The sequence below is a fragment of the Podarcis bocagei genome, assembly GCF_964188305.1.
Source record: "Podarcis bocagei genome assembly, chromosome: 7".
Taxonomy (NCBI): Eukaryota; Metazoa; Chordata; class Lepidosauria; order Squamata; family Lacertidae; genus Podarcis; species Podarcis bocagei.
Window position 1 is genome coordinate 60,840,247 of NC_138132.1, and position 16,031 is coordinate 60,856,277.

At 40.7% G+C, this 16,031-nt stretch overlaps 1 protein-coding gene across 9 annotated transcripts in view; it reads right to left on the bottom strand.

Annotated features, from left to right (window-relative positions):
* PHKB (phosphorylase kinase regulatory subunit beta) overlaps window positions 1-16,031 on the bottom strand; it is a 142,534-nt gene that overhangs the window by 80,914 nt on the left and 45,589 nt on the right. For all 9 annotated transcript variants that reach the window (XM_081201136.1, XM_081201137.1, XM_081201140.1 and 6 more), the window contains 3 exons: window positions 11,393-11,500; window positions 8,220-8,300; window positions 2,449-2,564 (listed from right to left, as the gene is read on the bottom strand). In XM_081201136.1, the coding sequence (XP_081057262.1) occupies window positions 2,449-2,564; window positions 8,220-8,300; window positions 11,393-11,500 (305 nt within the window). The remainder of the gene's footprint in view (window positions 1-2,448; window positions 2,565-8,219; window positions 8,301-11,392; window positions 11,501-16,031) is intronic.

Below are 16,031 nucleotides of genomic sequence, written 5' to 3' on the forward strand. Positions count from 1 at the left end.
CTATCATGCTCACATGATCCTGTGGCTTCCAGTTTGGGTTTAAGTGTAAACAATGGTTCACATGCAATGGCAAATTATGACTATCACAAACCAGAAATAAGGGAAGAAAAGAGTATGCAGGCTCGAGACATGGTCCCAAAAGGCATTCCATGGTTTTGCTGTGACGTCTGAACTGGACATAACCAATTAGCTGCTTGAGAAGGCACCTTTTCTGTGGTCAAAATATCTAGGTAATGTTACATGACCCTAGGATGCTTCAGGTCCCCCCGCCCCCCTTCTGCCTTGCTGAATATCTTGTACTTTGCTTGCACTGGGAAAGAGTACAGTCTCTCCAGCACAGAAACAGCCTAAAGTTTATGACCTTGACACATTCTCTGAATACAACCACTCAGATCAAGGACTAAAGTCTGACACTAAAAAAAAAAGAAAGTAGTTTAAGGTCTATTGAAATAGCTCGGCTTCTTGAGTTAAGTTACCAATATATATTTTAATGTGTACTAAAACAGCAAAAGGAAACATCTAAAATTGTTACAAGTATCTCATTTTTATTGCAAGGAGAACTTACAAATACATAAAATTGCAGACACAAGCGTCCACCTGACTCCCTTAATGTTACTGCAAACTGAAATAAACGCACTGAGCCAATACAGCAAATTTTATATATAACTATTGTCATTGTGACTTCTCTTTTAGTCTACAGTATTTGTAAGCCATTTTCCCGGGAAAATTATTACAGTTGTCATCTAAAAGGCCACAGTTCTACTGACTTCACTAGTAATGGAGCACAAACAGAGGTAACATATAATTTCAGAATTTTATTTCAAGAGGGTATGAGTAATAAAAAGAACACAACTACAAAGAATATTGGCACTCTTAACACAGAAGCAGTCAGACCACGGAAGCTTTAGCATTATCCTGGAGTCTGTAATGATCTGGCTACATGAACCATAAGGTGTATTTGTCTGAACACTCCCAGAATAATATCAGACCTAGTATGGTCTGATATTCAGAGTTATATTTAAAACAAGGGGAGCCTGCCACTTGGTCCTTAAGATGATCACTGCTTAGGAAGTGAAGTGGCTTTAGAAGGCTCGCTTTATCGCATGGGGGAGGGAAAGGAACAATTTTCAGTTTCCAGTGTTATTAATCCAGTAGGATGTTGGATATGCTCCTAGGCTGTATCAAGAAAACTCAAAACTTTGCACTCAAATCAAACTGAGAATAGAAATGTACATTAGCTATTCATGTCTATCTGGCAATCTAAGTGATTTCATTTACACTACAGCCAGAGTACATTTTCTATACAGTCATGTGAACTGATTCAAGTCATCTTTCATTAACCATAAGACTGACAAATAAAGCATTGTTTTACAGTATCCAGGTTGATCAGAAATATAATGGCTTTCCCTAACACTACCGAAGCAGCCATTTGGACTACTGCAGTGCAGTGCATGTACCATTTGGACTGCACTACCATTTGGACTACTGCAGTGCAGTGCATGTGGGACTGCCCCTGAAGACAGACCAGAATCTACCATTAGAATAGAATATAGCAGTTACTACATGGTACTGGGCATGTAGGACAAATCCCACCAGTCCTGAGACAACTGCATGGGCTCTCAATACCTCTGAACACAAATCAAGGTACTGGCTGAACTGTTCCAAGCCCTGAACAGCTTAGGGTCAGAACACCCCAAGGACTGCCTCATTCCATACAAATTTGCCTAGGTATCAGAAGCCCTCCTATGGGTCCTTGTGCCAATGGAGGTTAGGCTAGGATAATCCAAAATTAGACCTTTTCAGATGTAAAGTCCTCTTTTGGGGATTCATTCTCCAGGCAAGCATACCTGGTGGTATCTCTATTAAGTTTTTATTATTATTATTTGTAGTATTTATTTGTTGCTTTTGATCACTTTATTATCCACCAGTGGGTTTTTTAGGATGTTTGGTCTTAATGATGGGTTCACCTGGCTTTTTAAAAAGCTGCCATCTTCTGCTTTATCATATTAATATTCTACAAATACAATACTTTTGTAAATATTGTAGGAACCATAGTTTTGAACCATTTGCTAAATTCACTTACAGATACTCCATCTGAAAGGAAAAGCAAAACCATTTTCTTTTCATCTTGAATTAAGGCTCCAGTATTTAAGAAACCTGATATGAACTGACCTCATCTGTACCTTCCAGGCTAATGCATGAATCAGAACTTAGCTATCAACCTGATTTCACATTTCTAAATGTTCCATTGCAGTTTTGGAGAGAAAATTCATTTGGCAATGTGGCTTTGGAGAGAAGGTATATTTTAACACACATATTTAAATAACAATTTTCATGTGGGTGTTTTTTAAATGTACATTAATGTGGAAATGGAACAAAATGGTTTTACGGATCAATACATGCAAAAGCGGCACAGACTGGAAACAGAAGGACTTGCCCACACCATACCTGGAGTGCAGTTCAGTACTGCCGTTGTTGTATTTGCTTCCTCTTTCCCACACACCAAAGTCGGGCACACGATATGCCCTTTCCACACAAAATACAAGGTTTTGTATGAAGGTCACCTAAGAGAAAAAGAAAACAGAAAGGAGATGAAGGGGAAAAAGAAAAACCTGAAATACGCCAATATTTCTTCCATAGTTGGATGCTACAAAATTTTCAGATGTCTCTGTTGCTCTTACTTTCTGTTTCAGTATATAGGGCAGGAGTGGGGGACATTTTTGGCTCTTGTTGACTGTATCATTATCTGCCACCACCCCTGAGGGTAATGTCATGATGATGTTAGATGACTGAGAGGTAGGTTGTCCCGCCCACCTGTCAAAGTCCCTTGTGCAACATTTGGAAGCTGTAGCACAAGGGGTTTTGCCAGACCCATGCTTGACACTTGGCAAGTACTGAGCACAGGGCTCGGAAAGTGCTTTCCGGCATTCTTGAGCTCAGCTGATGGTCAGTGAGTTCAGGTCTGATTTCTACAGGGGTTGGCTGCAAGGGTTCGCCATGGGGAACCTGGCTGCGCAACCAATTCAGTGGGCTAGAATTCACCGTCCATCAGCTGAAGTGGTGTGAGCTTAAGCCTGATTTCTGCAGGGCTCGGTAGCACAAAGCAGTTTGCATTGGCACACCAGTTAAAAAGGGGGAGGGCTCAGTTTTAGCAGTGATTTCAGAGCAAATTGAGAGCTCACTTTAAGCTCCTGATTCTTCCCATGTAGCCATGTTGGTACCTGCCTATGATGGTACTTGTGGGAAGAGTGAGCATGGTTTGGGGGGAAAGGTTTCGTGGACCAATATGGGACATCTGCTGGGCCAAATCTGGCCTACAGGTCAAAGGTTCCCCACCCTGGCTATAGGGACATATAACTTGGTACTGTGTTGAGTTGATTGGTCAGCAGCAGTCTGTGCTATGGCAACTGCCAACTCTTTCTCTCCTCTTCTGCATTGTTGCCAGCAGAGGAGGAGAAATATACACAGCTACAACTGCTAGAACACTGCTTAATTTCTATAAAGCACCCAGAGGACGCAACTGTTTGGGCAGTAGAGAGGTGCCTAAATAAATCAATATATTTCACTGCTGAGGCTATTCTCCTGTCTTCCTTCTTTCTGCCTCTTCTAGTACCATTAACTAACAAACCGGTGACCGTTGTCTTGCCTAGTGGTTGCTGCTTTTAAACAACCCTGGCATATAAATATCTTGTAAACATGTTTCTGGCTGTTCGGGGGCCTATAGAAACAGAGATTCTATTGAACGGTCTAATCTTGTCCAGGAACCCCACACAAAGCAGACACTTCCTAGCTGACAGCTTTGCAACCACCGGCCATCTGTCTGCATCTTGTTAATCCTGCAAGAAAACTACACAGAGCCTAACACATACAAAATTGTTATTTTTCCTCCCAGGTTGGAAACATTCAGCTTAATGGTGAACTTGGGCAATTAGATGGAAAACAATGAAGTGATGAACAAATGGAAATAAAGGAAAGGATTAAAGGCATTTCTAAATTATACTGGTATCATCCAACCTTCAGCCACTTCAGTATGGCCATCTTGCCCACTTTTTATTAAAGTTAATAACCAACCACTACAGCTCCTGGCTTTGGACCAACTTAAAGTTTATTTATTGTAAATACTGCACATTTACAAACAAACGGAATTGAAATGAGAAGTTGTGTTTCTCTAGAAATTTCAGTGTACAGTGGTACCCCAGATTAAGTACTTAATTTGTTCTGGAGGTCCGTTCTTAACCTGAAACTGTTCTTAACCTGAAGCACCACTTTTGCTAATGGGGCCTCCTGCTGTCGCCGCACCGCCGGAGCACGATTTCTGTTTTCATCCTGAAGCAAAGTTCTTAACCTGAACCACTATTTCTGGGTTAGCGGAGTCTGTAACCTGAAGCGTATGTAACCTGAAGTGTATGTAACCTGAGGTACCACTGTACAAATAATTCAAGATGAAGTCTTGGCTCTGGAGTTCCAGAAGCAGACTGAATCTTGTGGAATGGGACTGACCCCTCCTCCCCCTCCCTTGCAGACCTCCTAAAAGCCTCTCCAGAGTGTTGTGAGAATCTCAAGAACACTCTGCTCACTCATGGTTCCCAATATAGGTGATTCCCTCCAGGAGCCATCTGAGTCACAAAACATTCTGTTCAGAAGAGTGCCCTGAGAAGCTTTCCAGGAGGCAAAGGGGACCCAAATGTCTCCTTCCACAAGTCCCCCCTCCCCCGCTCAGTTGCTAAGCCATAGTTTATCAATACTCATTTTTTATTTTAAACATATACATGCCATTTCATATATGGAGTCCTGAAATGATATTAGGCTATAGACCAGGTTCATGGATACTTAACCAGGTATGGTGCATTGTATACATCTGTTGCTTAAATAATAAAACTGAAAATAAGTCATTGTTGTTGTTGTCGTCGCCCCCCCCCCCCCCGTTTGTAAGGATTTAACAAAATACTGCTGTTCTATGCTGGGAAACAAACCCCATTAAATTTACCCAACCATTCAAACTTGCTCAGCATTTTCATCTACTACCAGAGGCAGCTCATTTACCTCCGAGGGAAAAAGGAGTAATAATGAATTGCTTCACTGCATTCAATAGGCGTAACATCCTGCACAAGTGAATTGTCTAAATGTGAAATAAAGGAAGACGAGAGGGGGAAGAGGTCCCAAAGAAGTCTTCAAGCATTAAAATAGACTCAGCTATACAGAAAAGGGGCCAATTCAAAGGAAGTCAAAAGCAGTTCAGAGCTAGGAGCAAATTCAAAGTGTATAACATCCAGCTGGGCAACAGAGTCTTATTACTGCCTTGCACAGCAGGATCAATTTTCATCACATGAAGAGGCGATTTGGTGTAGTGTAATGGATAAGAGTGCGAGCTGTGAACCAGTCAATCTTGGGTTCAAACCTCAGCCTAGTAGTGAACCTATCAGATGGCTGTAGGCAAGCCACTACCACCCAGTCCTCTATCTGTAAATGCCAGGATAGTTGTAAAGATTAATGAGGTTAATCAGCTGTGTCCAGTCAGGCAATTGGCAGGTGAAATTTCTGGCAGTCGCTATATCCTGACAAAGGTAGGATGGGGAATCCTAAACCTTACCTTCCAGAACTGGTGGAGGTGATGGTGAGGGTACTGATGAGTGGCTAACGGTCTGGGTGCAGGCTACTGGCATCAATAGGGGCAACTCAGCTGGGTACTCAGCACTGAGTTAGATGGGGCACCCCATCAACACCATCAACAGATCAGGGTGGAAATCCTTTTCTCCACTCTTATCACACCATGCAGTGGTCACTAGCACTTCTCACCTAGCAAATCTCACCAGCCACTGTACGTAACTCAGGAGAAACACTCTGAACACACTGTTTAAATACTATTTGAGATGCAGGCCACATCTCAAATTTTGAGAAAGTGCCATGAACGCCAGCTACAAAATGGCTGCTGTGGGGGCATGGCACAATGCAAAATGGCTGCCACACCTAATAAAACAAGCAAAGAGACAGGACCTCAAAATGGTATGGGCATGCTTCCTGGTCTTTGGGGGAAAGGCGCCTACATCAGCTATCACCACATTTGCTCACACAAAGAAGCTCTTTGCACCTCTCCTCTGCTTTGGGTGGAAGCGCAGGTATCCAATCCTGGCATCCACTGAAGTGTGAGCAAGTTTCAGGGAGCATTTCCAGGTAATAAAGGCTGAGGCTGTGCAAACAGGAACTGAGCAGAAAGAGCAAATAGATTGTGCAGATTTTTGAGGGGATACTTACTAAGACCTTTCACAAGAGCTGTAGGACGTATGGTGGGCACACTTGTGCACACATGGATCATGTTTGGAAACCCATTATACAGGCTGAATATCAGCTTTGCATGCAATTTCAATCAGGAAATCAGTCCAGAATAAAATGCTGCAGATTTGATTGAAACAGATTGTCAAAATTCTAACTTTGTTAAGACTAAAACCACATTTAAAAAACCAGCATTCAAAGGGCCATTTCTGAATCTATTCATAAAAAGAAATGGTGGGGACTGTGAAATCTGTTGTGACTCATTAACAAGGACTTGCATGGACATTTTGTATGCATTTTGAACATGTACAGCTCCTAGCACAACAATAAGGGCATTATTCGTTATTAATGGTAATCCCTGCTACACATACATGTACACACACAAAACCAACAAAGTAAATTCCATAAAAGAATGCAAGGTTTTAATGCAGAACTTGTAATACCACTAAAAAAAAACCCACTATTCCTGCTGAGATTAAGGCTTTTATATTATTTTGAAAGGCACTGATTATCCAAATCAATCTATATGGGCTTTAGAAGCAGCTGAAGGATGATGAATGAAAATGGTATGAAAGGAAAAAGTCACATTTAAATGACAGTTTGAAGTTCTACCAACCTATCCTTTATTTCCATGACAGCACCATGAATTTTGGAGAGAAGACAGATTTGTTTCACATTTGTTTCCCATCCCCTCTTCAAACAGCTCAGAGAGGGTAGCTTCCACGGGGTTACATTTTTCTTCTCACAACAACCCCATGAGGTAGGATAAACTGAGAATAGTGATAAACTGAGAGTAGGAAGCCTGTCATAACTCCCATTGGCCTAAGACAGCATGGCCAATGGTCAGAAATAAAGTGAGTTGTAGCCCACCAAATCTGGAAGATTACAGGTTTCCCCATCCTGGAGCTTCACAGCTGAACATGGATTTGAACCACAGTTTCCATATACAAAGCCAACACTACTAAGTCTGAATGTCGAACAGAGCAATCTCTGCTGCTAGAACATTCTGAAATTGCAACAAGTTGTTTAGGTTAGATTACTGCAATATATTATATATGGGACTGCCTCTGAAGACAGTTCAGAAACTTCAGCTGCTGCAGAATGCAGCGGCCAGGTTGCTCATCGGGGCAAGACGGTTTGAGCCTATAACACCAATCTTGGCCTAACTGGCTGCTGATTAGTTTCCCAGCTCAATTCAAAGTGCTGGTTTTGACCGATAACACCTAAAATGGCGCAGGACCACAATACCTCAAGGACTGCCTCTTCTCATATGAACTGACCTGGACCCTACAACAATCATCTAAAGCCCTTCTTCATATGCATCCTCCATGAGAGGCTTGGAGGATAGCAAGCACAAGAAAGGGCCTTTTCTGTGATGGCTCTCCACTTATTGAATGCACTCCCCAGGGAAGCTTGCCTGGCGCCTTTGTTACATATCTTTAGGTGCCAGGCAAAAGCATTCTTCTTCTCCCAGGCCTTTGGCTAACTGAGCGATCTATGGCATTTTAAACTGGGGGGTGGGGGGATATTTTGTTTGTTTGTTACTATGGGGTGTGTTTTTGTGTTTTTATATTGTAAACTGCCCAGTGGTCCTTGGATGAAGGGCGGTATAGAAATTAAATATATAAGTAAAAGGAAAAGTTATGGGTCACCACATATGATAATTTAAAAGCAACCTTGTGGGTGAAACCTTAGATTTAAAACAATCCAGATGCAATCAACAGAACATCTCTTAACTAAGTTGTATGGAAGACAGGCTAACCTGGTGTAGTTAGTGTCTAAAGTATTAGGCTAGGACTAGCAAAACTTGGGGAACCATAGAACACACTTGGTGACTTTGGAACATTCCCCTTTCTATCAGCTTAACCTACCCCATAGGGTGATTTTATGAAGACTGTAAGAATACCTTCAACATGTTCTAATGATTCATGGGGTTGGTGAATTCATACCTCATCTGTATTGTAGATAATCTGCAAACCAGATGATATCATCTCAACTAGGTAGAGGAGGAACAACGACACAGCATTTATCTGTTAAAAGGAAAAAAGGACAAGAATGGTCAGACAGTAAAAGAAATGACCCTCAAAGCAAAAAAGAATCACCTATTATATCTCATGTTGAGTTTGTGCTCCCACTTGAATAAGAAGTCCTGCAGCAAAGTTGTCAAAAAACAAAAAAAACCAGAGGTGGCTAAAGTGAAACTGTCAGAGTGAGCAGAAAGAACAGGAACAGATGGAGAATTAATGCATGTCCTGTACATGAAGGGGTATGTAAGCTAAGAGCTGTTGGCTTGCTCCTGTAATTAACTATCATCTGTTGAAGTATGGCCCATGGGAATATTAAAGCACACTTGGGGCATCAGGAGACGTACACACACACAATCAATGTTGCTTACAGCGGAATCCACACAGCATCTGTTTTAGAAGGTAAAAAAAACAAAAACTTTTACCTGCAGTTGGAAGTTGTGAAATTAAGCAAATTAAGTTGTGAAAATAATCTAGCTAGCTGTTTTTTGGTCTTCTGTTTTAAACAAGCAGGGATTTATTTCAGTGCCATTCATGTCAAAATGCTTCTAGTAGATGCAAATGACAGTGCAGATGACAAAGCAAAAAGAAAAGACATACAGTGGAGGATATTACTGCATCAAGCAGTATACCCCCATCTCCCACCTTGTAAACAAAACATTCATGCAGCCTCCTGCAGAGGGAAATATTAGTCTCAATCAACTCTTCCGCATTTGATTAATAGAGTTTAAATTATATTTACGAAAAATGAGTTGTTTTCTTCTGTTAACATAATTATCTATTAGATATCAGCATCAACTGCCGTAGCACTGCCAAGATATTGCATCGTAGGGGCAAAAAAAAAAAAAAAAAGCCAAGTTATCAGAGAAATGAATGCACACAAAATACAATCATTTCACAGCAGCTAAGATTACATGTTGCTTATTCATGCACCTTCCATTTGGAGATAACGGAACAGTTTCAATTTATTTATTTTTTAAAGAATTGTAACCCTCCTTTCCTGGCAGTTAATAACAATAAAATGAAGAACAAGCAATTAATTACAAACAAACATCGCGAATAAAATGGCAGGAATAAAAAGAGCAACTGCCGTTAAAATAGAAAGTTTGAAACAGCAACAACGACTAAGCAGATTATGGTCTGGTGCCGAAAAATCATGAGAGGAGGTACCACGCAAGCAGCCTTGGGTAGGGCATTGAGGGTGCTACTACCAAAAAGGCCCTTTCCCCATTTTCCAACCACTTCACCTTGATGGGGGTACCAGGAGGAGAGTGTCTGAAACCATAACCATCTGGTTTATACAGGTGCATGCCTCTTTAAGCACCCAGTTCTAAGCCATAGAAAGATGCAAAGTCTGAAACCAACTGTGCTGACTAGGGCTGATGGGAATTGAAACCCAAAACATCCGGAGGGCACCAGGTTGTAAATGCCAGATAAAATGCCAGTAGTTATTCTAAAGGTGATGATATGTATTCTGACTAACCAGTCACAGGAATCACTGTTTTATGCTCACCACAGGTTACATCCAAAAATCTTTATGATTATGGCCACATTCATGCCATATATTTAAAGCACTATGCCACTTTAAGCAGTCCATGGTTTATCCCAAATAATCCTTGGGAGCTGTAATTTAAGGGTGCTGAGAGTAGTTAGGAGACCCCTCTCTTCAAAACAAAACTACGATTCTCAGAGGAGTTTACCAATCAATCCCTTTTCACAGAGAACACTGGGAACTGTAGCTCTGAGAAGGAAATAGGGGTATCACAACAACTCTCCTCACCTTTAACAGACTACAACTCCAAGAATCCTTTGGGGGAAGCCAATGTGACTGCTTAAAATGGTGTCACAGTGCTTTTAAATGTGTGGTCTGAAGGTGTCCCCAGGCTTTCCCATGCCTAGGGGGTATTTGGACTCATGATTCTGGAAGAGCAGCCCCCCTTTGAAACCAATTTTGAAGCTGAAGGAAATCTCACAAGCACTTTGAGCACAAGATTGGCATGCCACAAAGAAGTAAGTCCAAATTTCCACTAGAGATGTGCAAGACTCTGGTTCCCCTGGAGTAGGTCTCTAATTTAGATGCCAGCCACGGGTTTGAAAACGGCAGCTGGACCATTTTCTGAAAAGTGGTCTTAGCTCTGCTGTTCTTGCAACAACATGTCTATTCCTAAGAAGTACATCAAAAAATCTAAGAAGTACATCAAAAAAGGTAGACAAAGAATGCCAATAAATGGTGATGACTAAGTTCGATGTGAGAAGGCTGGTTGAAGGTATCTGCAACATTCAGTTCAGTTCCTTTGTTTCAGCTACTGGCCATGACAAATGAAAAAGTAGAATACTAAAAATAACACAATAAAACACATCAGGCAGTAAACAAAGAAATCCACATAAAAGAAAGCCTACAATGTATCAACAGCTCAATGCCAAACTAGGCTCAGCAGCAAACATAATGATTACAATCTGCAATACTGTGAGTCAAAGTAATTTTGAAGAAGCCAAGGCAAAAGTAGCCATTCTAGTGAAAATTTCCTCATGGCAATTATCCAGGAGAAACTCTAATTTCTATTGGCTGGACAAATAAATTTCTGACCATAAGCAAACATGACAAAAGCAGGAAGGAAACTGCATTTGTAAATCACAGAAATGTGAACTATGAAAACCAAAGCTAAAAATTAAATGAAAAAGCAGTATCAGAGTACATTAAGTCCTTCTTATTAATTAAGCCGTTTCCTAGTAAGTGAAGCTAAAACATGTACAAAATTACAGCATACAGCATCAGATGTTCTCAAATTTTATTTATAATACAAATGGTTTTTTTAATATATATACTGAAATTACTTGCTGACAACAGTTTGTGTTGCTTCAAAGAAAGCAACATTTGGCCATTGTAGTGCTATTTTATTCAATAAGATATAAAGCAGAGAGTTGGGCTACAAACAGCTTGCTTTTATTGGTATGTTAAAGCGGGAAAATCAATTTGCCAAGCTCCAGAGTTTGGCACATCTTTAAAGAACTCTGGTCTTTAACTGAGCAGCAGGGGAAAGGAACAATACTCAAAGCCACTCAGTCCCTGAAGTATATTTAAGAATTTTATTTCATACCTGAAGATGTCCATATTCCTTGTGGGACAAGACTTCATCACCTGTGTGGGCACTGAAAACAGAATGGAGGCATTTGGATGGCTTAGGGTCTTGCTTATATTGTTGAACCTTTAGAGAGAGAAAACAGAGATGATACTCCTAAATAAATATACAGATTATTATGTTTCTATCATGAAAGTATCACAAGGCACTGAAGATTATAATTGTTGGATTAACTTTTTTTATCAAACAAAAACCCCATTATGCAATGTAAAACACTATACTCTAAATATAAAGCTAATTCTAAAGATCACCTACTGGAGCAGTAAAACCCATATTCTTACCAGTCTTATGAATAAGAGCCAGACAGCAAAGGTGGCAGGATCCATCTCCAAACATAAGCTTTATTCCACATGATTGTTAAGGGTCCAGAATGGCCTATCACATCAATGGACTGGAAAGCCATTCTCTTTCTATGCAATTTCCACATGGCAATGAAAAATGTGGCATTATTATTATTATTATTATTACGTTGGTGAAAACCACTGATTTCATTTTGGGGTCTTTCCTTCCAGATATTTTTATATCTTTCCACTAGAATTCTCACTACAGAGAGATCAGAAGCAGGTCAGATTCCCCTGTCTTTCCACCGTTCCCCTTTTTGAAGGAGAGCGAGCTGAGTGGCAAAACCAATATACCTTGTGGCGATTTCAATGTGAGAAGTCCTTTTAAACCTTGCAGTCTACTCTTCCCGACTCCCAAAGTGAGCAGGGAAGGAAGGGGTCATGGAAGCCCAAGGCCTTCTCTGGATTGCTCAGGATTATTTTTTTAATGATTCCCCTCTGCAATCACTTCTCAATTCCCTCTGTGCCCCTCTAGCCTCGTGCTATGGTCCCCCATTTACACATTTTTCACCTGTGGCCCCCACGGAATATCCTGGGGGCCCCCAGGGGGCCATATGCTCCCCGGTTGGGAAACACTGGCCTGGAACTTAGCCTGTGGGTTTTTTCCTCCCCACATAGAAAGTGTATAGAGAACATAAGATATTTAATTAACTGAGTGGTTCATCTCATTGATCTTTGGTGCAGGTGATGAAAATGAGTAATTTTGCTACCCTAAGAAAGGTAGCTATCTTCACTAGACAACTGAAACAAATGCTTTATCATCACAATCAGGAACTACACTAATCTCTTCTATGAATCCATCCATCTTTATTATTGTTTAACCACAGACAATTCTAACTTACTTGAACTGGCACATGGAAAGTAATAAATCCTGGGCATATGCAATCAACAGAAAAAGGCTGACATGACCAAATGAGGTCAACCACTATCATTTTTTTAAAGTCAACAAAAGTATACCCCTGTAAAGAATACTGATATTTGTATACAAAGCACATAATATCTGCAAAAAACTAAAATAAAAATGTAGCAGTGTGGAGTGCTCCTTCTGAGGATTCTATGAAATCTTGCCCTTTTCCAGGAGATTCCATTAATGTTCCATTCCCCAGTTTTCCATTTCCTCCAGTCAGCATTACATACCCAATTGGTTGTCAATGGGCAATTTGCCCCCTTTTTGCAGATTTTTTAAAAAAAAATCTTCTGCAAAATTTGGCATTCCAAAAGAATTTCATCTTCCCAATCAACACCTTTTGTATCATTTATTATTTATATGATTTTCTTTATTTTCAGTGTGTGCACTCCAACTAACAATTACGCAAGGTGGCTTACAATAGAAATGTAAACGCAGTATCCAACAGCAACTTCAGCAAAAGCACAGAGCAATCAAGAATGTGCTATGTTGCCACTCCACCAAAAGGCAGTAGCAGCCATAATACATGACAAAGAGCCTTCAAAGGTTTATTTCCGCTTTGTTGGACTATCTGCATCTTAGATTACTAACCAGAAACAGCTTTCAAAAGGTGACCCATCCCTCACTCCTCAAATAAGATATGTATAGATGATAGATAGATGATAGATAGATAGATATAGATAGATATACCGTATTTTTCACCCTATAGGACGCACTTTTTCCCCTCCAAAAATGAAGGGGAAATGTGTGTGCGTCCTATGGGGCGAATGCAGGCTTTCGCTGAAGCCTGGTGGTAAAAGCTATTCAAAAGTGGAATGGACTCCTTTGGAAGGCAGTAGACCCTCCTTCCTTGGAGGTTTTCAAGCAGAGGTTGGATGGCCATCTATCATGGATACTTTAGTTGAGATTCCTGCATTGGCAGAGTACTGGCCTAGATGACCCTTGGGGACCCTTCGAACTCTACAATTCCATGATTCTATATATTTATTTGTCAAATTTGAATCTTGCCTTTCCAACAAATCGTGCTCCAAGAGGCTAACAATAATAAAACAAATACGATACAAGATTATATAGAAATATAACACTGGGCAACAATTTTTTACTTTTTGAATGTTGTCTAGATTTCTACAACTGATTTAGGGTATTTTTGCACTGCTGAATCAGGAAATGGCATCCTCTTCATCAGGTCAGGTTTACTGTAAACTGAATGGTGGGCATTGATAAAGGTAAGTACATGTAAATTGCATGTTGCTTCACCATTTTTCAAACTTCAGGGCTTGAACTTCCGTTTCTTGGAACTCCTGGAATGCTCAGCGGCAGGGAGGTCTCTCTTCAGAGTCCAGCAGTAGTCAGCCATCATGACTGCGTCCCAGCGACCCTGATACCTGGTCTCCATCTCTTTCATGTCCTGATGGAATCTCTCCCCCTGCTCGTCACTCATTGAACCCAGGTTCTCAGGAAACCGGTCCATATGTGAAAATAGGTAGTGCACCTTGACACTCATGTTGCAGCCCAGGTTTCTGAAAGCAGTCAGCATGTTGTTGACAAGTTCTGCGTAGTTTCTGGCCTTATTGTTGCCAAGAAAGTTCTTCACTACCAGAACAAATGCCTTCTACACTTCCAGTTCCACTTCGTTCATTGAGTTTCTGAACTCTGGATCTCTGATGAGCAGATGGATCTGAGGACCATCAAAGATGCCAGCTTTCAACTTCTCCATGGTCAATCCTGAAAAAGCCTGGCACAAGTAAGTGAAGCAGTCACCATCCTTGTCCAGAGCCTTGGTGAACTGCTTGATTAAGCCAAGCTTGATGTGCAGCGGTGGGAAGAGTATTCTGTCTCTGTCCACCAGAGGGTCGTTGATGACGTTCCTTTCTTTGCAAGGCACCAATTTCTCCTGCACAGGCCAGTCCTTCTTCATGTAATGCTGAGCACGGTCCCTACTATCCCACATGCACAGAAAACATGGGTACTTGGTGAAGCCAGAGTGTTGTCCCAACAAAAAGTTCACCATCTTTAGGTCAACACAAATAAACCACTTATGCTGATCCCAGTCACATCAACAGCGCAGAAGTAGCAGTCAGTGACATGGTTTTATGACTTCAAACTGATCCCTTTTCGACATAATCACCCAGAACTATCGGACCTGAATACTTCTTGTCATTAAAATAATCATTTCCAATCAAAACAATTATTCGACATAGCATTTTACCCCCACCAACTTCTTCTAAAATGCTCCACACAAGCGTACATGTGAACAAAAACGTAAAAAATGACATGTGGCCATAGCTCAAAAACTTGACCTGATTGAGCAAAACCAATGTGATTTTTGGATTCAGTGCATCAGATTCGTCCCAAATCAACTGAAAAAAACGCAGACAACAAATTTGTTGTTGACCAGTGTAATTGACTAATTAAGTCACCACCGCTTTGGACACAACTCCTCCTCAGAATGAGGCCACTCTACCTTACAAAAGACATCTTAGTTTTTCTAACCTCCACTGAGGACAAGGCTCTTTCAGCAGTTACCTCCACTGAGGACAAGGCTCTTTCAGTTCTCTTTGCAAATATATTTAACACAAAAGCCTGCATACTCAAAACAATGCATTGGAAGTGTAACAGAGAGCTGCTTATTCTCCAGTTCCAGAAAATGCTCTCGGCAGCTTCAGTTCTGAGATCAACATTGATCTTTTTTTCATACCAAAGACATCTCAACATGTAAAGATTGTATCAGTTTAGCAAAGCAATATGGGCCTCAAATAATATTTCAGTGCTCTATCATTTGTATCTCCCTCTAATACACAGGAGATCAGAGCTTAAAAATTTCAAGACAACCATTATGCAGAGGGAATACTAAGTACAAAGGTATAAAAAATTATTTCGTAAAAGAAACAATGAAGGAAACAGTATCAAGGTCCTTAAACTCTGAAGCTGTTAACAGACAACCAATTTAAAAATACTAGGTAAAAAGGCAAAATTGATAACCTTTAATGATTAGGGAGGCATGCTATTTGGGGATTAACATAAATATTACAGGATTAGTATAAAGCAGGAATGAGGAATCCATGGACCTCCAGATGTTGGTATACTACAATGCCCACCATCCCAGCATATTGGCCATGTTGGCAGGGCTGATGGGATTTGTACGCCAATGACGACTGGAGAGCCACAGCTTCCCCATTCTTGGTATAAAATGAAGAAAAGCATTTAACAAGTTTTGGACAGATGCCAGAAAATGTGCTGGTTTGTGTGTGCGCACATGTGCAAACACACACACCACTAAGATTACAATATTATGTGCACTAGGCAAGTTGCATTAAATTCAGTGGGACTAATTTCTAAGTAAGCAGGC